The 27,884-nt window shown below is 43.6% G+C and overlaps 1 protein-coding gene across 3 annotated transcripts in view; it reads right to left on the reverse strand.

Moving 5' to 3' along the window:
* The window catches only part of OSTF1 (osteoclast stimulating factor 1), a 52,391-nt gene that overhangs the window by 18,134 nt on the left and 6,373 nt on the right, over positions 1-27,884 (reverse strand). For all 3 annotated transcript variants that reach the window (XM_032306847.1, XM_032306848.1, XM_032306849.1), the window contains exons 2-3: positions 10,943-10,989; positions 2,511-2,561 (exon numbers count right to left, since the gene is read on the reverse strand). In XM_032306847.1, coding sequence (XP_032162738.1) covers positions 2,511-2,561; positions 10,943-10,989 — 98 coding nt within the window. The remainder of the gene's footprint in view (positions 1-2,510; positions 2,562-10,942; positions 10,990-27,884) is intronic.

Consider the following 27,884-nt stretch of genomic DNA (forward strand, 5'->3'; position numbering starts at 1 on the left):
AAAGGGAAGAAAACAATTATAGCTAAACTACCCATAGAATTTTTTTGTCCAGAGTCTAATTTCTTGTAGCCGGAAGATTTTTTTTTTCTAAACATATCTTTATTTTAACCCACTGAGCCACCCAGGCGCCCCTAAACATATCTTTATTTTAGTTTCATTTGGAGGGAAACTTTATTTTAGAAAAATTCAAACCTATAAAAGGAAGAACAGGATAATGGACCTACATAAACTCAGCTCCCACCTGCATAAATTATTCACTCACGGGCCAACTGTTTCCTCTATGGAACCCACAACCTCCCTCCCCTTCGGATTATTTTGAAATAAACGGCAGACATTGTATTAGCTCACCTGTACGTATTTCAGTAAGATGATTTTTTTCCGAAGACATAAAACCATTATCATCGCTTAAAATTTATTTCAATAATTCCTTAATATCATCAAATATCTAGATCAATATTCAACTCTTCCAGTTGTCCCACAATTTAGAATTCAAGTAAGGGTCATACAATATGATGGATTTATTTATCTCTTGTCTCTTTTAGTATATAGGTTTCTTCTTCTTCTTCTTTTTTTTTTTTTTTCTTCACTCCTTGATTATACACTTGTTGAAGGAACCAGTTTATTTGGTCCTCTGAGTTTCAAACAGTCTGGATTTTGCCTGTTCCCTCTCTCTGTCTTACCAAAAATGTGTTCCTTTCTTCCCCCTATTGTCTATAAATTGGTTGTTAGTTCTAGAGGCTTAATTAGATTCAGATTCAGTTTTCTGGGCAAGACTATTTTATAGGTAGTATCAATTTCTTCCATCAAGAGACACATAATGTCTTATGGTCTCTCCTTTTGTAAGGTTAGTTAGCCACTGAAGAGCACCAGCTGGGTCCATAATTTGCTGGGAGCTGCAAAATGGTAACATTCTATCACTCCTTTCTCACTTAAACAATCAGAGTATCTCTTTAAAGAACAATTTTCCCTCATCAAGTCTCAGGTTACCCAGAGATGAAGTTCATAGAGAAAAGGCAGAATCAATGCTCATGATTTTCCCTAACTGAACAGAATAAAACATTGGTTCCCTAGCATCTGCTCAGGGTGAAGAAGGATGCTTGGTTTTTGGAAGTATATTGACAGCTCACGGATTTAAACACAGTAAATGTGCTTCAATTCCAGGGGATTGTTGCCCTATTTAACTGCTCGAATTGTCCTATCTTTGACTAGTGGCAGCCTCTTCGACTTCATTCCTGTCCTTCTACTGTGACCCTTGTTTTGGAGGCTTTCCTACTTTCTTTTTTTAATTTAATTGAATTTTATATTTTTAAGATTTTATTTATTTGACCAGAGAGAGAGAGAGAGAGAGAGAGCATGCACAAGTAGGCAGAGCGGAAGGCAGAGAGAGAGGGAGAAAAATCCCACCCAGCAGGGAGCCCAATGTGGGGCTCGATCCCAGGACCCCGGGATCATGACCAGAGTCGAAGGTAGCCGCTTAACCAGTCATTCTTTTTTCTAGGCCTTTACAAAGGACAGAGCAGGACCTATTTTTATTTTACTGTAGATGAAGTACAACGTACTTGCCATACAGGTGCAGAGCCACGGGGTTTTCATTTAGCCTCCTTGATCTTACATTTGTGTACCTTTTCCTGCCGGCTGAAAATCCCCGTGTCAGTATCACTGACCTAATGACTCATTTACTCTCAACCACAATACAATGCAGCAATCTCCGCACAGAAACGCCAATGCTTCTGCTACAGGACCATGACTGAAAGCAGGGCATAGTCATTCCTCCTGCCAGGCCTTTTTGTCCTTCAGGTTCATACTACTGGAGATGTTCCCTCGAACTGCTGGGTTTTAAATTCACTTGGAACAGTTCCTTTCTGTGTGGTTGTGCCAATTCCCCGGGGTGTAACTAACTTCATTTGATTCATTCTGCTTTTAAATTTCAAGGACTGCTTTTTTGCCATTTCATTTCATAACTATGCAAAAGTTTATATGACTCCAAAGCCAGATCTCCAAAACAAGGTGTGATTGTTTTTTTAAAAGGCTATATTTCATGTTTCCTTTATCCCATCTGCCTTCCCTCACATAGAAGAAACTATTTTTTTAAATTTTACTCGATGATTCCTCCTTTGACCTTTTGTTTTAAACTGAAGAAAACAGTTAGACATATCACCTCTCAGGTAAATAAGGCATACTGTTCACATTTTTTTTTTTTTTACCTTGAGTTTTTTCACTTAAATTACTCTATAATAGCATTTGGAGATATTGCTCATTCTTTTTTATAAATGCATAAAACTCTGTTTGTGGATATATCAAAGCTTATTCGACTATCTTCCTACAGGTGTACATAAGGGCTACCTCTAATTTTATGCTATTATTACAAATTGTGCTAAAATGAACAAACCCAGGCATATGCATTTCTATACAAATAAACATTTAAACACTGTACAATATTACAGCTACACAAAATAGCCTTATGTATCTTTAGTTCACATGTAGTATTACAAAATATTAGCTGGGCTTACCATGTCAGTAATGTAGATAATATCACCTTCCTCAAAGTACAACTCATCTGGCTGAAAGAAAAAAAATATACACAGTTTGACTTCATGTGATTTTTCATGAATTAGAATATAATGATGATGCTAATAATTACACAAATTTCAAACACTAAAGTACCTTACAGACAATGTGGTTTTAAATACTTAAATCTGCACACAGACCACTTAACGAAACATCACTGACAAACTAAAATATGTATAGAAAGCTGAATTTTTCCTATGATGAACTTCAAAGAATTGCCATGTAAGATTTCCCCCTACGCACACATCTTACATTCTTTCACAATGAAAGCAAAGCATTTTCTATCAAAATAAAATATTAATAAAACTTTTCTCATAAAAAGTCTAAAAGGTGATACACATTTTTTCGTAAGAGGATAAATGTCTAGAATTTAAAACCAGGCAAAATAGCCAGGAGCTTGGCTCTTGTCTAAGGGATTAGGTTCAATCCTTAAATATACTTTCTTTTTTTTTTTTAAGATTTTATTTAGTTATTTGACAGACAGAGATCACAAACAGGCAGAGAGGCGGGGGGCGGGGCAGGCACCCCGCCAAGCAGAGAGCCCAATACGGGGCTCGATCCCAGGACCCTGGGATCATGACCTGAGCTGAAGGCAAAGGTTTTAACCCACTGAGCCACCCAGGCGCCCCTTAAATACACTTTCAGATCAACATCTGCTACCTGCTTATTTTGAGAAAACAACTATCCTATCTTTTCATGCTCAGAGAGAATGAACATTTCCTATATAAGAATAGTTAATATGTAATTCAACCATTAATAAGGCTAACGACTGGGGAAAACAGGAAGCAATAACTCGGTCAGTCCAGACCGTAAGCAGCTCTCAGGGCTTAGTTGACCACACAGACGACATGCACTCCAGCTTGTCCTGCAAATGCTCTGAATACCGCCACGTGCTTTAATAAGCATCTTTTTTCTATCACGAAATTAACATTTACCAGCATGACTCTGTAAGTATATAGTTTCAGATACTGAGAAATAGTCACGTTGTCATGTTGAATGAAGAGTGTGGAGCACAGAATTTGATGTAGGATAAGATCACAATTATGTATGAAATATGAAATATGTAGAAAAATTTTTCCAAATTTTCTATCATGAGCTTGTGTTACTTTCATAATTTGGGTTGGAAAAATATTTTTTAAACAGGCTTTGATGGTTCTGATTATAGTTACTGTTCCATACAAATAAAACTCAAATAATTTCATCGACTGATTTTTCCATTAGTTTATCGCCTCTCTGTTACAGACCACGGTGGCAAATATGACTCTGAGCTACTAATTTATTTAGTTTCTAAGCTGATCTGTATTATTATAACTATCTCCTCCTGAATATAAATGAAGACTAGATCAGCTACACCATGCTGAAACCAACCACACACATAAATACTCAGGCACATTATGCATTCAAATACAAAAATTACCAAATGGTAATTAATGATACTAAAAAATTGCTGAGTTCCTTTATTTTTTTAAAGATTTTATTTATTTATTTGAGAGAGAGAGAAAATGAGTAGTGAGAAGAACAGAGACAGAAGGAGAAACAGACTTCTTGCTGAGCAGGGAGCCTGATGTGGGACTCGTTCCCATGACCCTGAGATCATGACCTGGACCAAAGGCAGATGCTTAACCCACTGAACCACCCAGGCGCTCTGCCTAGTTCCTTTAAAAGGTACGTCCTGAAGTATTTGTTGCATTCACTGAATCCAGACTTAACACACAGCACAAGCTATGCAAAATTAATTGAGCCTATGTTGACTCAATGACATAGATTTGTAAGATTATTAGAAATAGACATTTAGGGCAAAAAAAAAAGTAAAGTCCCCTAATCCTTTCCTATCATGTTCTGATGATTTATGATCAACAGACTACCAATGTATGATAGATATAGAAAGTGACTAGGGAAGCGTACTACTTTTTTTTTTTTTTAAGTATTTCCCTGCTACAAACTGGATCACTCCCAGTGAGGTCGTAAAGGGTTCACACTGCCCACCCAGCACCCCAGCTGGACCCACTGGCCATCCCTGTAATAGGAGGGTCCACCTTCACTGGCCATTTCAACGTCCTTTGACTTGTCTCCTTGAGATGACAATACGGGTCAGGAGGAGAGAATGAGGAGAAGGAAAACAGAATACATGTGCCAGCTTGGCGTTTTTCCGGAGGGACTCTGAGTTTCCCGGAGTTTCGAAAGAGTGCAACGTCTTTAAGAGATATTTCTGGTCTTGGAGTCATCCAAAGCACATCTTACCCCGTCCCTCTCCAAGACCTAACCTTGCCACTTGTGTCTAGAAAGGGGCTTTCACGGAAGTTAAAGATCTACTTATGGTGTTGGCCTCCTTTTAAAACCGCAAGTCAAGTTTGCCTAAATTTCAACACGCAGTAAGTTCATTCACCCTTGAACCAAAAAGGTGTGTTCTGAAAAGGAACCGAACAAACAGGTTCAAAAAAGCACACACACAAAAAAACCCTGTGATGAGACCTTCTCATGAAAACAAAACAAAAAACAAAAAACAAAACAAAACAAAAAAACAAAAAACCCACAACAATGGACCATAAGTGCTTAATGGGTATAGGATTTTCTTTCAGGAGGATGAAAATGTTTTGGAACTGGATAGAGGTGGGGGTTGTACAACACCGTAAATTTACTAAATAACATTGAACTGTTCCCTTCAAAACGGTGAATTTTATGTTATGTGAATTTTTACCTCAATTTTTCAAATGGCAATAAAAAATAAAATAAATTTAGAGGCAATAAAAAACCCAGAACAGTTACAGTTCTTATTGTCTTTTAAGTAATTCTCGTCCTTTGCGGTTTGGTAAAACACATCATTTGGAAAATGTCACTCGGCGTGGTCATTTCGATACTTCTCAGTGCTGCTTTGGTTTTTAAAATAATGGCTGTTGTTCAAACACTGTTGTCTGCCACAAGCCACCTATTAGGTGAGACTTTTTTTTTCAGCTGAGGGGATGACAACTGCCGTCGATTTCAGTCAGGGGAGAAAAAGGTCTCGCTATTTTCCAATACTAAGAAAGGAGAGTGGACAGTTTATTTTCTTTTTAATCAATAGCTCCCAGACGGACAGTGCTACTGCCCATAAAATAGCTTCTTGCAAAGGAACCAGAGGCAGTTTTTCCTAACCTAGCCACCGAATTCCTCACACTGTTACTAGCTGTACAGACAATAAGGTCATTATCATGATTTTAGAACTTAAATAGATTTTACCTACAATATTCACACTTTCCATTAAGAAACTGCCTGTAGGGCACTTAAATGATTTGATGAGGGTCTACTTTTAAATTCCTGGCATTATACTCACGGAGAAGAAATGGGAAAACAGTGACACAATCAAGCAAGCACTTTATTTCTAGATTGTTCTTTGGTTTTCAACCACATTCCTCTTTTCCCCTCTCCTTGAAGAACCACAAGGTATCAGGACAAGCAAATTGTTGGCCACTGGAATGTCAGAGTGATGAGTACAAACTTGGTAATATATATTCTCATTCCTGTTTCATGTATTCTTGGTGACATGTAATTCCCAAGGCATTCGTTTGGTTGGTTTATGAAAAAATATATTTTATGAAAAATTTTAAAGACTATGACATCCTTATGAAACTTTTCATATGTGTCAACCTGGAACCCCAAGGACTGATAAAAATATTTTTACAAATCAAATTCTCTCTGGATGTTTTTATTTACCACTTTATAGGACTACAAAGTGCCAGGCACTAGCCTGGCAAATATGAACACATTAATCCTCACCAGCAACCCCATGAGGTGGGTGTTACTCTTATCATCACCCTGTAGATGAGAAGCTTATCCAAGGCCATAGAGCAAGTATATAGTAGACACTAGACTTGAACCACAACAGTTAAGAGTCTGGAATCTTCACCAGCACCTATGCTTTCTCTCTTACGGGAGGATCATGTATAGCCATTACTGGTCATCATGGTATCAAGACCAGGTTAAAAGGTGGTGGCCACGGAAAGCATCTATGGTTTGCCGCTACTCCCGTCCCTATGTGATGCAGTACAACAGAACCAACAGCAACCCCTTACACTTGCAAAGCATGCTTAACCTCGTTTAATCCTCATGATGACCCATTAATTAGGGCAGGGCTGAAATACAGGTATCATCTCCATTTCATAACCAAGCTCAGAGGGGTGTTGAAGACCTTGCCACAAACTACACAGTGAGTTGAGTGGCAGGTCTGGGCTCCTGCTTCAGCTTTTGTAGTTCCCATTCTAGGGTTCCTGCCTCTCCGCAGAGTGTGATAAGCCTAGTGAAGCCCAGAAAATGGGACACGACAGAGCGGGGTCCTGCTGCTTTCCCTTTTCCCAATACACCACCAACACACGGAAAATGCTGTTCCCTTTCTCCTGGTGCATCTTGACACTGGTCTATCCAGTCCAGCCAGATCTCTGTATGGGACTTTATTGGACAGGGGGTTGAGCAAGAATGAAGAACCAAACATGTATGGGTGGCGCCAGAACTCCCCTGCCTTCAAGCAAGACTGAACAGAAATGGGTTGGCAGGAAGAACCAGAAGTAACAAACTGCCCAGTGTTTTTGCTGTCCCATAGATGGCCGAGACTGAAGCTGGCATTGCCAGCCGTATCCCCTGGGGAGAGAAGAGCAGTTAAAAGCTGGATGTAGGTCTTCCCGGGGTGCCACACTTGTCAGCAAGTGTCCCACAGAAGCCAGCTCAGCCCTTGCATCTTGCCTGGTCCCAGTGACTCTGAGGAGGCCAGGTCCGCATCCATCCTGCCGGGCATGGCTACTCAGGGAGATGGGAGAGAGAGACAAACTGAGCTTCCCGCATCGTTCAACGGAACTCCTTACTCAGAAAAAGAATGTAAAACTAAACTAGCACTGGGATGACACTCAGAACATAGAGTAACTGGTCTAGCACAGGCACTTAAGCAGCAAGGAAGGCCGGGAGCTAGAGGCTCCTTGCCCAGCCAGCCACCTCCCCTTTAACATCTGCATTGAGAGGAGGTGGGAAACGGCAGACTATGGGGGCAGCAGGCGCGGGATACTGATTACTGAGCATGCAGTACATCCAGGGTGGATTAGCAGCCTGAGCCACAGCTCAGGATCCTAGGACCAGGGATATTAAAAAAAAAAACAAAACATTTTAAATATGGACTCTTCAAAAACCCTAGTGAATTAAATACCTTTTTCCTTCTGCACATTCAATAATAACAAAGTTTTCTTTTTTTTAAGATTTTATTTATTTATTTGAAAGACAGAAACAGAGAGTCCAAGCAAGAACATGAGGGGAGGGCCGAGGGAGAGAGAGAAAAGCAGACCCCCCCACCGCACAGGGGGCCAGTCGTGGGGCTCCATCCCAAGACCCTGGGATCATGCCCTGAGCCAAAGGCAGATGCATAACCAACTGAGCCATGCAAGAGCCCCAATAACAAAGATTTAAAAAAAAAAAAAAAAGTTGTAGAGAATTCACTGGAGGTGAATTAAAATAATCAATATGTCAACCCACCAGAACTATTAGCTAAATGTAAATAAAGACAGCACCCACGACCCCTCCTAACAGTAATAGCAGCTTCACACATTAATCTCACCTACTTTGCATTAAAACCCCGTGAGATTATTATTATTCTCACTTGACAGAGGAGCACGCCGGGGTGCAAAGGTAGGGAATTCCCAAATTTCCCAGGTCACACAGATGCTAACGAGGCAGAGTGGGTCCTAAAACCTACGGCCAGCTCTGAACAGCCCTGTGTTCTGCCCCGACCCAGACACGTGTTATGGGGAGCTGGACAGAAATGCCAAGTGTAAAAGGCAACCCGCTCTTGGCTGGGTTACTCAGAGAGTCTTTATAGAAAAGGAAGTATGTTATTAGAGCCTAGAGAGGGGCAATACTATGAGTCTAGAAAGGGTTCAGAGATGGGTTCTGCTGTGCATCAAATCCAGGCTAGAATGGTCTAAGAAGGGAAAGGAGCAGAGGACTGCGGGGCTAGAAACACGCTGGAGTCTAGGGGACTCTATCCGAAGTCAAATAAAGAGGTGAAGCAGATAATGGGAGCAAAGCTACATTTTAGGAAAATCAATCAGGAAGAAGAATGCGGAAGGAATGGAGAGAAGCTGGAGTCCTTGAGCCAGAAGCAAGAAAAAGCACAAGAGAACCAAAGGAGGAGGAGGTCAGCGACAAAGGACAGAGGTGATGACCAACAGGATATTGGGGGGAGAGTCAGGACTCATGTCTGGTCTCAAACTGAGCACATGCAGGTCCCTTCCTAGAGTGAGGGAGGCTTTAGAGAATGATCTAGTATTTATTCACTGACCAGCCCAGGAGGGCAGCTGATGCGCACGCCCCAGCCCCCACTTCCATCAGCCTTAGGGGGCTTGCAACCTAGGAAACCATCGATCAGGACAACCAGATGCAGGAAACGACAGCCTTCCTGTGAGCAAGGGACAAACACAAAGACAACAACTCCTGGGGCTCAAACTTCCTTACCTTTCTGTGTACCCCACCCCACCCAATTTGTATGGTGAAGTCCTAACCCTTAATACCTCAGGATGTTGAGAGCATTTAGAGACAGATTCTTTAAAGAGGTAATTAAATTAGTATTAGGTCATTCAAGTGAACCCTAACCCATATAGGACTGGTGCCTTTTGAAGAGCAGACTGGGAAACTGACAAGCATAGAGGAAAAATGACCCACTTGGGGACACCAGGAGAACACAGTCATCTACAAGCCACAGAGAGAGGCTCTGGAAGAAACCAACCCTGTCCACTCCTCCATGTGACTCTTTGCTTCCAAACCTCTAAGAAAAATTTTTGTCAGTTAAGCTACAGAGCCTGCAGGACTTTGCTCTGTAGCCGTAGCCAGCTGACATGCGGCCCGTTCGTTACCGCCTCCTCCAACACAGGCCAGATGCCACTGGAACATCCTGGTAATAAAAATGAAAACCTAAGATCTACCTCTACCCACCCCACCCCTTTCTTGGTCCAGGAACACTTTGTTTATTAAGTCTTGGGAGAATTCATCGGAGCACGAGCACATCCCCTATTAGTGTACATCTCCCTACTTCAAATATCGATCTCATTCCCCGCTCACAGCCAAATTCTGCAGCATGGCTGCTGAGGACACAGATGGCCACAGAGATCTGGAATTTGAGGGCCAGCTGCCTCCTGATGGCAATGAGCCAACACTTGGCACCGTCTGGTTCTGTGTTACCTTCTGAGATGCTCGGCTCTGGGGAGGTCAGGGTCCAGGGCAAAACCAGACAAAGCCAGCGGCAAGCTAGCTACCCCTAGCACGAAGGCTCCCATCGCTAGTGAGTAGGATGCGGAAGTAGAGAGGGTGGGTTTCCTTGCTCAGTCTCTCTCCTCTGCCTCCTAACTATCTGGATCTTCTGCTCCCACTCTCACTCTGCGGGATGGTTTCCCACTCCGCAGGAGAGTAGCTCTTCTAAAACTTGTCTGATCAACCCTAGACTCAAAACCATCCATCCCCCCACAACGAAGCCCCTACGCGATCTGCCCTCCCCCTCCTCCCAGGCTCTCTGGACCCATCTCCTACCTCCCTCTTCTTTATGCGCAACTTTCTAAGCTGCTGTCCTCCCTGTTGTTTCTCGAACCCACCAAAGACGCTCCTTGCTGTTCCCATGGCTCTCTCACTTCCCTCAGGTCTCCACGCGAATGTCACCTTTATAGAAAGCTCATCCCCGAACACCCTGCTGAAAAGAACTCTTTTCTCCATGAAACTTTTGGCCCCGTACCCTCTGTATTTTTCTTTGTTGCACTGATCAGGCCTTGACAGCATGTTCATTTGTCTGCTAACTGTCTGTCTCCCCCCATTGGGAGGGGAGCTTCATGGGGCCACCCTTTCTGTTGACGTGGCACTGTCCCCAAGGCCTGGGTCAGGGTCTGGCACATAGTAAGTGCTCACTAAACCAAGCACAGATGGGTAGATGGATGGATGAACACCAGAAAGAGCAAAAACAGAAAAAATTATTCTAGATAGTTGGTTAAAGGTGCCATTATGAGGTGGGCTGAGGTAGAGGGTCAACAGGAAGAAGAGGAAGGTCAGCGTTGAGATTCACAGGAAGGATGACTAAGACAAGGTCATGTGCTTTACATGTGGGTCACTTGGTGATTTTTAAAGTGAATGATGTCACCCTAGGGGAAAAGGCAAAATAGGATGGACTACATGACCTCAAGGTGGGGAACACTTTCAGGTCAACCCAAGGGACTTAGCTCTCACACCTCTGGACCGCCTGGGAAGTGACTGACCATCCATTCCGGTGAATCATTTACGGCTATCAGAGAAAAGACAGGCCATTTAGGCCAGAGGAAGTATCTAAAAAAATCACCTTAAGTTTTTATGCCAATTTTGAGGTTAAAGATTGAATACTTACAGTTCTGGGTTCAAACGTATAAAGAGCTCTGAACACTTTAACTTGCCCTAAAAGAGAGGGAATAAACAACACATGATCAATTCTTTCATTTTAAGTTTACTCTAAATAATACTATCCATTATAGTCTTCAGAATTCCCTAATTAAATGCCCATGTGAGAAATTTATTTTGGAATTAAAATGCTTTTTTCTGCATAAAGGATATTTTGTAAATATGTATTAAAGGAAGGCATGAATCAACACATATCTCTGGGGATGAATTTGTTTCCCCTTCTCAAACAGGAGCTACAAAATTATTTGGACTTCGTTTCTGTCCTATACAGAGCCCTTCCAACCCTAAGATCTAAGTTTAAAAATCGAAAGGTAAGCATTTAACATAAAGACAGTTGACAGCGGTTTAATATACTTAAACTGATGATTTAGAATTTTATATTTTTCTAAAGAAAATACCATGGAGAAACATGGTATCTGTTGGAGAAATATGTGATTCCATTAAGTCCCAAAACAGAGGGCAGTAACTCAGCAAAGAGGTGGTCATGAAACCTGTCTTCCATTCTCACCAGCAAGGCCTCTCGTTATATGCCCGCCCCTTTCTTGCATTTCCATAATGCCTTGTATTAGAATAAATGCTTTGCTGGCCTGTCTCATCTGAGAGCAGGAATCCTGACCTGTTCCATTTCCTGGCATCCACTAGCATACAGTAAGAACTTCATAAATGCTTACTAAATGAATATGTAAATAAAGGAACAAATTCAAACTGTAGGAAAAAGCCTACATATAGGGGAAAAAAAAAAACAGGGGGCGTTTGGGGTGCTCAGTCCTTAAGCATCTCAGCTCAGGTCATGCTCCCAAGTCCTGGGATTGAGCCCCACATCAGGCTCCCTACTCAGTGGGAAGCCCCTGCTTCTCCCTCTCCCACTCCTCCTATTTGTGTTCCCCTCTCTCGCCATCTCTCTCTCTGGCAAATACATAAATAAAATCTTTAAACAACATAAAAGGATACATATGTAACTACTGGGAGTGAACACTCAAAACCTGTCGCTGGTAGAAAGTCAAGCATTATGAGGACAGATATTTATGTTTGGTTGAGTGAGACATCCATGTACCAAACACGGCGCCTGGCACATAGGAGGCACTCAGGAATCATTTGTTGAACGGATGAATAAAGGAATGGAAACACGTACTTGAAAAAAAAAAATCTGAAAACCAGCAGTTTAGAACAGCGCTGTCCAATATAACTTCACCCCACACTGGAGAAGTTCTTCCTCGGTGCTAGCCACGTACAGCTACCGGGCACTTGGAATGTGGCAAGTCTGACTGTGAACTGATTTTTAAACATTATTTGACTTTAATTAAGTTAAACTGTCACAGGTGGCTAGTGGCTACATATGGAACCATGTTTAGAATATTAGAAGACGGGAAATGACCACAATGTCCACTGAGCGGGATTATGCAAATCAACTCTGACTCATCATACGAATGCTGCAGACAGATCCGCAGACCCTGACGTAGAGAAGATCCTGCAAGGTATTCAGTGGGAAAAAAGCAGCTACAGAACAGTATGCCAAGGACCATTCCATTCCTGTTGACAATATACACGCACATATAACCCTCGAAGAACAGTACTGACTATGGGGGACCTTGTACTTTACAAATACTGTTTATATTTATTATGTTCAGCACGTATAACTTTTATAACCAATAAAAACAGATACTTTCATGGCAGGCGGTGGGGTTTGGGGGATGTGGGGTTGGCAATCATTTCTTCCTCCTAAATGCCCCCTATCCGGTCAATCCCCTGCTCAGATCCCTTGTGACTTAACTTAGCGTGTTTTCAAAACAACATGATTTTTGCGATCTGAGTTCTAGTGCCACTCCTTCCCTGCTCTTCTAGGAGGAAGGAGGAAGGCAGAAGCAAATGTGAAACCTTTTTTCTTCTGGAGTATGTTTTTTACACACACCACAGGCCTGAGAAAGGAAACACCAAAAGGAAGGAAGAGCTGCCAGGAGAGATAGCTGCTGACCTGACTGCCTCTCCGAGAGGGGAGATCCGTTATCTGGATTACTTCAAATTTTCCAAAGAGAAGTTACACGAGGAAGCAGATCCTGATGACCAAAATCAATAATGACAGAACTTTCTTGTTGCTTTGAAGGAATGGCAGCAATGAGATGGCCTACGAATGGCTAATTGTGGAAACCAGACCCAATAGGAACTTAATGGACTTAGATAAAATTCAGTACAAGTTAAAGAACATGAAAAAACATCCTTGGGTTGCCTGCGTGGCTCAGTCTGTTAATGTCTGCCTTCAGCTCAGGTCATGATCCCAGGGTCCCGGGACTGAGCCCCGGCATTGGGCTCCCTGCTCAGTGGGGAATCTGCTTCTGTCCCTCCCCCTGTTCCTTCTCTCTCTCTCTCTGTCTCCCTCCCTCCCTCTCTCAAATAAATAAATAATCCTTTAAAATAAGTAAATATTTAGGAGTGTATCTAAGCCGACTTTTATAACTATATCTTTTGTGACTGTCCAACTTAAAATGTTCACAGCTAAAAGGAAGTGGGAGATTTATTTACATTTTGACTTCTACTACACACTGAACATCAGGCCACTCTTTGAGGCCATTACGCAAGGGAACGTTCTCTGTGCGAAGCTGCAGAAAACACTCACCTCACCTCCACTATCCTATTTACTGACTAATGTTGGAACATTAGCCTCCTGAGACTCCTTTTTAATCCTTAAATTATAAAAGTTCTGGGCCTTAATTTATTCAGTTCTCAACCCTGACTCAAACAGAAATGTAAGAATGCCAAAGAAACAGCCAGAGGATAGGAAAGAACTGCATACAGATGAAAAACAGATGACTTTCATGATTACAGTCTACAACCCTGGATGGTCTCTCGAGAGAGTAATAATCAATAGGAGATAATTCACGGTGCATTTTTACATCATATTTAATTTAACTGTTCTGTGGGGGCAGAGGTTCACACGGAGCCGTGAAGGGAAGGAATCAGGGTACTCTGGGTTTCTATCATATGTCCTGGCAGACATCTAAAAAAGTATTCATAAACATCACGAATCATCAAAAGCAGGCACTGATCCACTGCAAATATATGTAAAGAAGGCAGATTCAGAAATGTAAAATCACGGTGTTCTTGGGTAGGCAGGGAGGCTCAATCAGACGCCTTCTCCGGGCACCCTCCACCTTGACCATTTTCTCATGGAAGCCTGGAGACGTGCCAAGGACAACGTGGAACTGAGACGACTGTCGCGTTACCTGACATCACCCTGGAATTCACCCTGAAATTCACCCTGAATGGAGACTGGGAAGAGACCCAGTCTTTTGTCCAATGTCTTCAGGGAATCCCGAGTGAATGGTATTCAGAGTTACAGGAGGACTGGCCTCCTGACGTCAACAAGATAGGCAGATTCCCATTTTCCTCTGGCAGCAGCCGGGCCTGCTGGCTTTTCCCTTCGCGGGCCCCTCACCTAGCGGGCCACACCCTTCCCTTTTCCCTGCAACCCCACCCTGGCCCTGCAGAGCAGGGATGAGAGTGTGGGTCAGCAGCCAAACACCGGAAGGCTGACCCCATCGACAGTAAAGGAATCCTAGTCCGCAGCAAGCAAGGCAGAGAGCAGGGACTCTGGGACAGGGCCCTGTGCCGGCAAAGGGTACGAGACTCTTCTGTGTCTGAAGTCTGCCAACAGATATGTACACATACGGCTCCTGTGGCCCTGGTACTGCACTTGAAGGACCTGGGATGTAAAAACTCAAACACGGTTTCCAGTCTAGTGTGTCCTCTGTTGGTGACAGGGTAGGCAAGCCTGCAGAGTGAGCCGCGATGACAGCATGGACAAAGGACCGCTTATTATAATGAGTGGACATACCATCAACCCCAAAAGGAATGACCATTCGAAATACCCAAACCTAGTGATCTGCGACAGATCGACCATTTCGTTTACATTCTGCTTAAAGACATTCGAAGGCCCAAGACATCTTAGAAGGACTTCATTTAAAAACAGCCATGACAGGGGGTGCCTGGGAGGCTCAGTCGATTAAGCATCTGCCTTTGGCTCAGGCCATGATCTCAGGGTCCTGGGATCAAGTCCTGCATGGGGCTCCCTGCTCAGCGGGGAGTCTGCTTCTCCCTCTCCCTCTCCCTCGGCCCCCCGCCCCCGCTCCTGCTCACTCACTCTCTTTTGCTCCCTCTCTCAAGTAAACAATCTTTTAAAAAATTAAAAATTAAATAAGATAAAATGGCCACGACAACCACTACATACCCACTATGACAGCTAAAATGAAAAATAGTGGCAACGCTAAGTGTTCAGGAGGATACAGAACAACCGGAAGTCTCAGACATACTGTCTGCGTGGGTGTCTAAACTGGTGCGACCACTGGAGAAAATTCTTTGGCTCTGACATTCATTCGTTTGGAAGTCCTCACATGCCTTTGACACCTTAAATTACATTTCTGGGAAAGGAACTTAACGAGGAAACCCTCGTCTCATCCTTTGTGGATAAGATGCTACATACAAAAATGATCCCTCCAGGATGGTGTCACCGCCCTCCCGCCACCGAGGCCAGGAAGTCTCAACGTTTTTTTAACTGCACATCAAGAAACTGATTTAGTGGCTTTCAAAAATATTAAATAGAACAGAAATGACCATGGCACAGTGCACATGACAGAAACAATTATGGTTTTGTGAGATTCTTTCGTGGGGGACTGGACAGATGGATGGAGAGATTCATGTTTATTCTAGCAATTTTACCAAATACACCTTTTGGCATACTGCCAAATGGCCAAAATAAGAAAATCAGTATTTGCCAAAGCCAGAGACTGCTTTACAGAAGGGACTGCTGGGAAACAAGAAGAATTCTGAAATGTTGCTGAAAAAATTCATTACGATCACAGTTTTATTATTAAAAATTCTGGCAGACCCATTTTAAACGTTTGACATAAAAGGGCAGGAGCCGTAATTCCTCAGCATGACCAACTGTGGCCTGATGAGACTTCTGCAAAACTGAATAAGTGTTTTAAAAATTAGGTCTGTGTAAAAGCAAGATCTTCGGGTGCCAGCCTAGCTGTTGCCTGGAAGGATTCTGCCAGAGAGTTGCCAAGCCTTCCTTCCTCCCTGACAGAAACAGAGCGAGGTCAAGACGTCCCTCCTCTTCACCTTCTGGGCCTGAAGACTTGCTTAATGCTGATGATGCAATTTTACTGAAGCCTATCCCACAAAGGAGACAACGGTTTCCCCCAAATTATTAGCAACTGTCCTCTCTTAAGGCTAATTCTCACTCTATACCTGTACTTTTTAATATTTATAGCATCATTTTCAGACACATAGAATTGAGTGCCTCACCATCGTCAATGTTTGCAATATTTACTCCCCAATAAAAATTAGACATTGGTACTCTCAGTTGACTGAATTTCCATACACAGAGTATAAAATGGGATACCGCCACAGTTACATTTAGAGTATCTACCTGCTTTTCAAAGCAAATATTACGGTAACAAATCCAAATGGCATGCCCCATTTGCCTTACTTACATGGTTAGAAAGGAGAGTTATCTGTGCAGTCTACAATCCTTGTTCAAGTTCAAGTCTAGGTGTACCAGAACCAACCCTGAAGTGAGGCTTTCCACCATTTGACCAGTTAGCTGAAGCTGACTGGCAGATTTACGAAGAAATTTGAGGCTAAGGTGAACTTCACGGTCCTGTGTGTGTGTGTGTGTGTTCAGCAGGGAGCCTGCTTCCTCCTCTCTCTCTCTCTCTGCCTGCCTCTACTTGTGATCTCTGTCTGTCAAATAAATAAATAACATCTTAAAAAAGAAAGAAGGAAAGGAGAGGAAGAGAATTCTTTGAACAAGGAACATCCTGGAAAAATAAGAATTTACCACATACACAGAGTTCTCCTGTTTGTCGAAGAGAAAGGTACAATTTACCACATAGAGTTCTCGTACTTGTCGAAGAGAAAGGACTGTCGCTTCTTGATTTATACCCCCTCGGTATGAAACACCCATCACCCCCTTCGAATATTCTCAGGGCAAATAAAAATATTGCTATTTCTACTAGACATATTTAAATGATTCTATTAAACATGCATGATGAAACAGGATGTTTTCTGCTCAAAAACAAAACAGAATGTGATAACATCCAAGAGTCAAGGCCATCATTTCGACTGCGCGGTAAGAGGAAACAGCTGTGTGCTTTGTTGGGCCAACATGGGCTCCCCTGGGCTTTGTGGATTCCAACACCCATAAAGGAGGTAGTTAACTCAGAACAGGCTTCTGGGTGAACATCTCTATTCATGTCATTCCACAAAAGTACACTGCTCTTGAAGATAAAACCCAGAGGCTATCAGCCTTGCAGAGACAACCATCTTGTGAGCATAGCAATACCTAAGAGTTTCCAATGTAAAGGGTAAGTCTCTTCCCTCAAACTTCTATTCTTGGAGTAATAAAATCAAATCCAATGAATCCCATTTGCATATATACCTTAAAGGATATAACTAATAAAAAAGATTATGAACACAGTATTTCCATCCCTCCTTACACCAATACCACCTCTTCCCTGCTGCCTCCCCTCATCCAACCCCCCTCCAAAAAAACCACAAAAAAAAAAACAAAACTGAAGAATTTGAAACGTGTCTTGATTTCAGCTGCAGGAATGGCACACTGGTTAAAAACAGTAGCCAGTGTGTTTTCTGACAAGAGGGTTCTGTTTATTAACACTGTGCCTTTCTTATCCATTTTTTCCTTTGCTTATACTTTTTCAGTGCCTTTCAGCAAATGTGGTGACTTTTATGTCTTCAGGAGCCATAACTGCTGGTTATTTTTATTTCTTCTCGTGGTCTAATATAAAAGTCCCAAAGAGCAAAATTTCAAATGACGCGCTCATTGTCAACTATGTATGTCTTGACTGGCTAAACATTAGAGAGGGAGCAGTGGCCTGGAAGTCCCTTTTACTCCCAGACAAACTGCTTCCAAAGTCACTCTGAGGAGACCCACGGCAAAGAATGTTAGAAAAATCTTTACTTCAATCCTTGGAATTTAACTAAAAAAGGCAACACTGGTCACGCCACTTTCTTGCAAAAGGCAAGAGGGCTGACCCATGACAGCCAACAATTGGTTACTCTGTGACCCAGGAACTAAGACGGTTTTGCATTTTTTAATGGTTGGGGGCAAGTGGGAGGGTCAAAGAATATTACTATTTCAAGACACGTGAAATTTATCTGAAATGTAAATTGCAGTGTCCATAAATAAAGTTTTATTGGAACAGAGCCCGTATTTAAATGCACACCATCTATGGCTGCTCTCGCTCTGCGGTGACAGAGTTGAATCGTTGCAACAGAAACCATCTGTGACTCACAAAGCCTAGAATATTTCCCAACTGGACCTTTACCGAAGAAAGTCTGCGCCCCCCTCTCCTCTGGTCCCTTCTCCTGTTGGTAACAAGTCAGACCACAGGAGCATCACAGCATGAAGGGCTCAAATCGGTCTCTCACAGACCACAAGCAGTGTGGTTCTCAGCCCCATCCTATGTGAAATGACTGGTCATCTATACACTCAAGGCTGAAACAGAAGATCCTCTGACACTAAAATCTTTCATCCAAAATGGTATTACCCATCTAAACTCATTTTTATGGGACACCTACCATGTGCCAGCCACCATACAAAGTGCTGACTTGCCACAACTCATTTGATCCTCAAAGTAATCCTGGGCCGAAAATACTTTATGTATTTATTAGCTCATTTTACAGATGAGAAAGCTGAGGTTAGAGAAGTGAAGTAGCTACTCCAGGTCTACACAGCTAAAAAGGGGGCAGAGATGGGTGTAAACCCAGGTTGTCTGACTCAGAGCTCATGCTCTGAACTCTGGATGTGGCTCAGAGATCTGAGCTTTCGATGCCCACATGCTGGGATTCAGCAAGACAAATCAATGTACACAAAGCACTGAGTGCCGTTCCTGAGGCACTTTCTGTGCCCACGAGTGTTAGCTATTACAAACTGCTACAAATCTTTAGCTAATCTGGGGGGGCTATTCCTTGCGTCTTTATCCCCACTATCAAGGCAGGCATTTACCCAAATCCCATTCCTCTAGGTCTGAGAATTTAACATTTACAACACCCCAGCCAAGAAATCTTCATGCTTTTGTTAAGCCAACAAAGCATGATATGTAATATTATTTATACCTCTTATGGACAATTCAAGGATTCAATGTGAGTTTAAAATTGTCATTTTTGAACCCTACAGCTACTGTCTTTAATCTGCTCAAGCCACCATAACAAAATGTCACAGACTGGGTGGTCTGAACACCACGACATTAATTTCTCACCATTCTGGAGGCTGAGAAGTCCAACATCAAGATATTACCCAATTTGGTTTCTGGTGAGAACCCTCTTCCTGCCAGGCAGATGGCTGCTCGCCCACCGTGTGCTCGCACGGCCCTTCCTGTGTGCAAGGACACGCAGAGAGAGTCTCTCTTACAAAACCACTAACCCCACCACGTGGGCCCCACCTTCATGGCCTCCTCTAAACCTAATGCTTCCTCGAGTTCCGTCTCCAGACACCATCACACTGGGGTTAGGGCTTTGACACAGGAACTCTGGAGGCACATAAACATTCAGCCCACATTCAACACCTATGAATATAGAATTATAGAAAGAACATGTAAAGGTGTACATATGTTGGAATAGAGGTCCAACAATAGTAATTAAAAAAGGTTTATTGTGACCTTGAAAAATGGGCTTTTCGGGAGGGGGTCTCTTGGGGAGTTTGCTTTAGATGCTTTCTCACCTTCTGCCCCTCCCCTACCACCAGAGCCCACACACCCCTTCTCTCTCTCAAAAAAAAAAAAATCAGCTTTTTGGGGATGTGATTATGCTTTAGTGTTACATAAAAAAGGCTGGTAGTATTATTACATTTATGATTACCTGTGCAAAACAAAGATATGCATGGAAGACACAGGTGAAGAAAATATCAAAATGCTAAGAATTACTTTGGGTGATACTACTATGAGCCATGTTTATTTTCTTAATTTTCTCAGTTGTCCATAAAGAATATGAATTCCAAGTATTATTAGGAAAACATGTTTTCTTTTAATGCCCTATTGAAATGTAAGTTACATGTTATTTGTACTCTATCCACAGGGTTGTTTTTTTTTTAATATTTTAGATATTATTTATTTGTGAGAGCATGTGTATATGGGGAGGGGATGCAGTGAGAGAACTCAAACAGATTCCATGCTGAATAGCGGCGAGATGCAGGGCTTGATCTCACCACCCTGAGATCATGACCTGAGCCAAAACCCAGTGAGAGGCTTACCCGACTGAGCCACTCAGGCGCCCTAGCAGGGTATTTTTTTATTGTGAGTCCTCTTTGTCTCCTTGATCTCACCACACACACACACACACACACACACACAAAAAAAACCTCTGGGGAGACCAGCAACCACATTGCCAACTGTGCTTAGAGGGGTGAGAATTCAGATGGAGGAAAGTGTGCATCATGCCGACCGTGGGGAGACTCGTAGGTCAGTGCAGGCTGTACCAGAGGTGGCATCCACTTTGGTTTTGGCAGGATAAGAGGAGTTGCCAATGAAAGAGGGGCAGGGCAGACCCAGAATACAGGCCCAGACGCCTGGAGACCAGGACCAGCGCGGAGGAATCAGGACGAGCGTGAAGGAAACGGGTGCCTGAGGCTGGGTGGGAGAAATGCTGACATGAGCACAGGCAGGGCACAGGTTTCTCAGATATTTCTGAGACCTACATTAAGAAACATATTGTGCATCAGGGCTTAGGAAACACACACACAATGAAACACTGTTTCACGAAAAAATGCTTATCCTGGGGCGCCTGGGTGGCTCAGGAGGTTAAAGCCTCTGCCTTTGGCTCGGGTCATGATCTCAGGGTCCTGGCATCGAGCCCCGCATTGGGCTCTCTGCTTCGCAGGGAGCCTGCTTCCCTTCCTCTCTCTGCCTGCCTCTCTGCCTACTTGTGATCTCTGTCTGTCAAATAAATAAATAAGATCTTTTAAAAAAAAAAAATGCTTATCCTTACTTTGAATGATCCTCTCTGAAATTTTCTATTCTTGCTCTATTCTCTTTCCTTCTTTTTTTTTATTGAGATGCTAGTCCTGACAGGGGTGCCTAGATGGTTCAGTCGATTAAGTATGTGACTCTTGGATTTGGCTCAGGTCTAGGGCATGATCTCAGGGTTGTGAGAGTGAGTCCCCTCGAAGAACTCTGTGTTCTGCTGAGTCTGCTTTTGGTTCTCTTCTTCTCCTCTGTCCCTACCCCCGGTGCTCATTTGTGTGCTCTCTCTCTCTGTCTCCAAAATAAATAAATCCTTAAAAAAAAAAAAAAATGCTAGTCGTGACAAACTATATAGACTTCATGACCTACCACTGGGTCACCACTCACAGTCTGAAAAAAAAACAGCAGGCCAGAGCATTTAATTTATGTGTATAACCACTGTCCAGAGACCAAATGCGAATTTATTCAGATTTAGGTATCTGGTACTCATGGCAATAATGAAACACTCTCTGAATACAAAATACTAAAAATGGCCTTGGAAATTATTTTTTTTTAAAGATTTTATTTATTTATTTGACAGACAGAGATCACAAGTAGGCAGAGAGGCAGGCAGAGAGAGAGAGGAAAAAGCAGGTTCCCTGCTGAGCAGAGAGCCCCATGTGGGGCTCGATCCCAGGATCCTGGAATCATGACCTGAGCTGAAGGCAGAGGCTTTAACCCACTGAGCCACCCAGGCGCCCCTGGAAATTATTTTTAATTCAAGAGAATGTTTTTAATTTGAGCAAATAATAAATGGACAAGCTTAAACTTCAGACTTCATGAATGCCCAATTCATTGGAAAATTACAGTTGTATTTAGAAAATAAAAAGCTGCTAAAAAAAAAAAAATGGCCTTGGTCTTAGCCCTCTAATAAAGACTCAAGCCAGGAAGACAACAGGATGATAAAAATGTCTCCTTTATTTAAAACAGAATCCCTTTAAAACCGGATATAGGGACAAAGAAATACACTGTATCTAAGAACAAAAAAAGAGAAACTCTCTAGAGACATAGACCCAAGCTTAAAGAAGGTGCTTACTTGAAGTTTACCTGATAGACACACAGGGGACAGAGCTGTAGCTGAGGGCATTTTTCTATTTCTACTCAATACAAAGGCTCTCGTATACTAATACAAACTCTGGATGAATGAGAAATATTATCAAACACAGCAGGAAAAACTAAGTAGAGAGCAATGAATAAGCAATAACCTTGAAACTGAGCTCCTCTCATTCAGGAAACAAAAGGATTCAAATTTTCTGCAGCACATACAAGAAACTCTGCCAGAACCCATGTCCCAGGCACCTGGGTGCCTCAGTTGGTTAAGCAACAGCCTTCAGTTCAGGTCATGATCCTGGAATCCCAGGATCGAGTCCCGCATCCGGCTCCCTGCTCCACAGGGAGTCTGCTTCTCCCTCTGACCCTCCCCCATCTCATGCTCTCTCATTCTCTCTCTCAAATAAATACATAAAATCTTAAAAAAAAAAAAAATCCCAAATTACAACAGAACTGAAACTAGGGAGTGGGTCTAGAGAGGACGCCCAGAGGAAACCAACAAGAGGTCTATGATAGTTACTTCTTCATCAGCTACTTACTAGGACAACAGCCTTTAATTTAGAAACTATTTCCCTAATTTCAGCCTCTCTCAAGACACACAAGGGTGCCCCTTCCCAAGGTTCACTAAGTGTTCCAGAGGGCTGCATTCTGATGGACTGTGCAAGTGCTGAGCCTCACTTAGTGGCCCTGGACCCGCGGGCCAGGACACGCTGGTGGAAGCTCCACCCACCGCCATCCCAGGGCCCCCCACACGTGGCACCTTGCTGACGGTGTGGCCCAGGCAGGGCGATGGCCCAGGTGATTGACCCATTCTTCCTCCCAACTTGCCTGGGTCCCCAAAGTCCAGACTATGTATGGGAAGGAGGGGCTAGACAGAGGTCTGGAGGTCTGGGAAAACCCAAGGAGTCCAAGTAACTCAAGAAAAGGCCAGGGGAGAATGTTAGACCCAAAGAAATGCTCAGGTATTTTCCCAGAATTGGGCCTGGGGAGGAGGAAGAAGGATGTGAGAGAATGAACTTGGATTTCCCCGGAAGAGCGGAAGAGCGGCAAGGCAGGACAAATGAAAAGCTGTGGCGTTCTGGGGTTGTAATTAAAACAGGGTAATTACAGGACCATTCTTATGAAAATCTCCCTAACCTCTGGGCAGGAGCCTGGATGGCACTCCCCAGGGTCATATATTCACATTCAACAACTAACCTCAGCAGCTCTAAGACAGACCCACAGCACCTTGGACACCTGTTCCTGGGGCTGCAATGAGCTCCCGGAATTTGCGTGTGTTGTTAACTCTTTTTCATTAACGGATGTCCAGAAGATCATGTATCATTCTCTGAACGTGGGGTCATCGGTGGGGGGAAGGCAGGGGACTGAGACACTGGAATTTTCCCTAAAATGTCTAGGAAGAACTCAGCCCCCTCCCAAACACTTGAGCCTGAAGAAACATTTGCTGTATACAATGTGGATGGGATGACAGTGAAAATCACTTCTGCCCCCAGGGAGAGAAGAGGAAAACTCTGTGCTCTCGGGGACAGTATCTTCCCACCAATATGCAGCGACTGTGTAAACTTGCTTTCCTAACAATTACTGGGAATTTGCTCTCCTTCAGTCCCCACTGCCCAGCTGCAGAAGTAAGGGTCTTCGCTCAACATCTGTTCTAACCAATTGCAATTCTTTGCCTACGGTCTTGAGACATTTGACGGAAAATGAACATTTGGTTTTTCTATGAACAGAATTCTTTTTGAGTTCTAAAATTATAGCAATCACATTTATTCCCATCATCACAATGCTACATTCTTAAATTTGTCATTATAACCCTATGAGTATATAAATGTTGCTTCCTTTAAAAAAAAAAAAAAAAGAAAAAAGAGTGGCACCTGGGTGGCACAGTTGGTTAAGCATCCAAATCTTGGTTGCAGCTCTGGGTTGTGAGATCAAACCCCACCTGGGGCTCCACGCTGAGCACGGAGGCTGCCTGGGATGGTCTCTCCCTTTCCCTCGGTCCGTCCCACTCATGCACGTAAACTCGTCCTCAATCTCTCTCTCTCAATTGCTTTTTTAAAAAAGGCTTCTGGTTTCTGTGTGAGCCCTACATAACTTACAAAGTGATGGGTGGGCTAAGAGAAGCTCTGAAACCTTCCTGAGACTTTTTACCAAGCAAGCTCTGAACTTGAATCCATGGCTTAAAACGGTCACCTCCCAAACGGACAGGAAAAAGATGGGAGAACAATATTTTACAGAGACTTAATTTAAAAAAACTAGCAGAATATATATATTCTTAGAGCTCAAATCTACAGGCTTGATGTTACTGAGTTAGAGTTAACTTTACATGTTTTCCAAATATTAAAAGTCCTCAACGTCCCAATAGCCGTTCATGAATTATACACACACACACACACACACACACATATTTTTTTTGCAATTGTCCCAACTGGAATCTCATGGGACACATTTCTGCAAGGCCACCCAAAGTAATCTTCCTCCAGGCAACTGAGAAAAAAAGCAGAAACGACAGACAAAACAAACTCCCCTGTCCTTTGTTGCTCGAGTCTAAGTGAAATCAGAGCAGGTGGGGCACCTGGGTGGCTCAGGCAGATAACCATCTGACTCCTGATTTTGGCTCAGGTCACGATCGCATAGGTCACGATCTTGGGGTTGGGAGATGGAGCCCCAGAACAGGCTCAGCATTCAGTGTGGAGTCTACTTGAGATTCTCTTCCTCTGCCTCTGCCCCTCTCCCTGCTCATGCTCTCACTCTCTCTCCCTCTCTCAAATAAATAAAATTAAAAAACAAACAAAACAGTAGACACAGACCCATACTAGTCTTTCGGTCACAGTACATCAGAAAGGCACCGATGTGTTGGCCAAAGGTCCGTGTGACAGGGAGCACGTATCCAAGAAGGGAAAAAGCAGCCAATGACCAGGACTCAGGAGAGACTAAGGAGCAGATTTCCCAGTGCTGCTCAACGCAGAGTGCTGGGCCAGATGTCAAGACACGGGAGAGACCTGGTGTCGAGCAGAAATCAGGAAATGGGCAGGAGCCCACTGTGGAGAATAGAGCTCCTACCAAGCCAGGGTCAAGTGCGGGGCACCCTTCAGAGCCCCAGTACTTAGGTACAGAACTGGTCCTTGAGAGTAGGAAGGCATTGGGCAAGGACAAGAGGCAGCCCTGTCAAGGGGACAGGCTCCCTGAAAGACGAAGTAGGCGGTCACCCTAAGCCGTGAGTCCCACTTCTCAGAGGCCCAGGTCCCAGAGGGCAGCTGCTTGGGTGACTCTAATGAAGAACCTGAGGGCGGAGGAATCCCTAACGTCATCATCATCTTCGTCATTATTATTATTATTATTATCATTCCCTAAGAGAAAAATTAGGCTGAGGACAATGTCGACCTGACGCACCATTCAGAGATGAACTCTGGAGGGACAGGTTTCTGTTGCAATGCTCCACAGCCAGCTTCCTTACCCAAAAAAAAAAAAAAAAAAACCAGCAAGAATACCTTCTGTTCTCTGGGTTACTATCGACAAACTCACACTGACTCATCAAAACAAGAGGCCCAAATGCAGCCGTAGAATCCTGTAAACCTGCGTAAGCAACATTTTAGAGAACGTCTTCAGATTCTGATATTTTCAAGCAAGGAAATCTAAGACTTTCTGGAACCTTCCAAATCTGGAGTCTGAGATACCTGCCAACTGTGGCAAAAGGCAAAAGGGACTTCGCTCCGCTGCCCCTAGCACGCTCGGAGACCTGGGACTTGGAGGCAGGTCCCCGCACGTAATGGATTGGGTCAAGAGGTTTCTAGAAGACAGAGCCACCCCAGAATACTCTCCAGGAGGAAGTCATTTCTTTGTCTCATGCAAGTGAGTTGATTTAAGTCTCTCTGCCCTGATGAGGGATTCCCTTGATAGAAATCTACAAGTTTCCCAGAATCAAGCAAAACCCCTGGAGTACAGGAATGCCAGAAAGACTTCAAGGCTGCCTCCAGACCCTTGTAAGGGGCCCGAGACAGACCCTCCAGCGGGAGAGTAAACCAGCTAGTCTCTAAGGCCTTTCTTAATTTAAATTCAGATCACCTCAGGCTCCCTGGAAATCAGGAGCAAGAGGCTAGGAAAGGACTCCTGTTCAGGGCATTCTTTGGGCCCAAGAATATTAAATCAGAGTAGTTTATCAAATTCTAAGGGATGCTAATGAGTTTTAAAATCCCACGCTAACCAAAATGCAAATACAAAACTCTCCCCCCAACTCGGACCCTAAGAGCAAGCTGAGGAATTTGCCCTGTGACTCTCTGAAAACTCGACAGCCGCCCAAACATAAAGTGGGAAACAACAAGCGAGAATCCATTAGGAGGAAGTGGCCACAGCAGTCCCACCAGTGACTGAAGTGACTTTGAGCTGTGACCCTAACACATGGCTTCCCCCAAACACCACAGCTCTTGTTGACGTCCTGACAGACGGATACGCAGATGCGAACCCAGAGGACCCACAGGCCGGCACCCCAAGTCTCGCTTTCTGCATGGAAAGTACGGTCTTCCACAAACTGTTAGCACAAGGCAAATGGCTTTCTCTTTAATTCGGAACAAACTTCTCCAGGTCACAGCTTCCACATGCGTCCACCTTGTCTCCTTGGCTTCTCTGAGAGAAGACTAGCCCTATGCAGTCAATCAAAGGAAGAGAAGAGCACATCAAGTGATCTCGTTTTGCCTGAGTTCAGTGATGGCCTCCCCTCTTCTGCCTACCGAACTCCGACACAGCATTCCAGACTCTGCTTAAATTTCCCCGCTTAGATGACACCCTCCCAGCTTCCTCGAACTCTCTGCCTTGGACTGTGGCCCAGCCTCTCGATTCCCATCTCCCAGCCCATGCATCGTGAAGTTTCTGTTTAAGGCATGCTCACACGTTTTTGGTAGGAAGGTCTAGTGGTAAAACCCTCTTTAGAGAGCATTTTGGAAACGTCTGTGAAAACGACATTGCGGGGCGCCTGGTGGCTCAGTGGCTCAGGTCATGATCTCAGGGTCCTGGGATCGAGCCCCGCATCGGGCTCTCTGCTCAGCAGGGAGCCTGCTTTCCCCTCTCTCTCTGCCTGCCTCTCTGCCTACTTGTGATCCCTGTCTGTCAAATAAATAAATAAAATCTTAAAAAAAAAAAAAGAAAGAAAGAAAGAAAACGACATTGCCCATACACTCTGGTACAACAATCCACTGCCAGGACCGTCCCTCAGGGATTTACTCCCACCCTAGTAAGGAACAAGGCTGTTGTAACTAACTAAACAGGGAAACAATCTAGATGTGCATCAATGGGGATCTGATTAAACAGACGCAATGCACTGTCAAGCCTTGTTCAAAAGCACATGGGGAACTCTCTCTGTCCTGTTATCTGCAATGTTGTCCCCAAACTCCTTTTAATATACTTGAGTATGTTTTTCGGAGGGAGGGGGCTTTTTTTTTAAGGTATTTTTTTTAAGCTTTTTTGAATTTTTTTTTTTTTTAAGACTGTATTTTTGCCAGGGAGAGAGAGAGAGCATAAGCAGGCAGAGGGGAGGAGGGAGAAGCAGACTCCCCACTGAGCTGGGAGCCTGACAAGGGGCTCGATCCCAGCACCCTGGGATCATGACCTGAGCCAAAGGCTGATTTTTACCCGACTAAGGCACCCACGTGCCCAGCTTTTTTGAAGTATTGACAAATTGATAGAAAATCTTTTTTTTTTTTTTTTAAGATTTTATTTATTTATTTGTCAGAGAGAGCAAGTGCACACAAGCAAAGCAGGGGGAGCACCAGAGGGAGAGGGAGAAACAGGCTCTCCGCTAAGCAGGGAGTCTGATATGGGGCTCCATCCCAAACCTGA

This window comes from Mustela erminea, chromosome 12 (assembly GCF_009829155.1).
Source record: "Mustela erminea isolate mMusErm1 chromosome 12, mMusErm1.Pri, whole genome shotgun sequence".
NCBI lineage: Eukaryota > Metazoa > Chordata > Mammalia > Carnivora > Mustelidae > Mustela > Mustela erminea.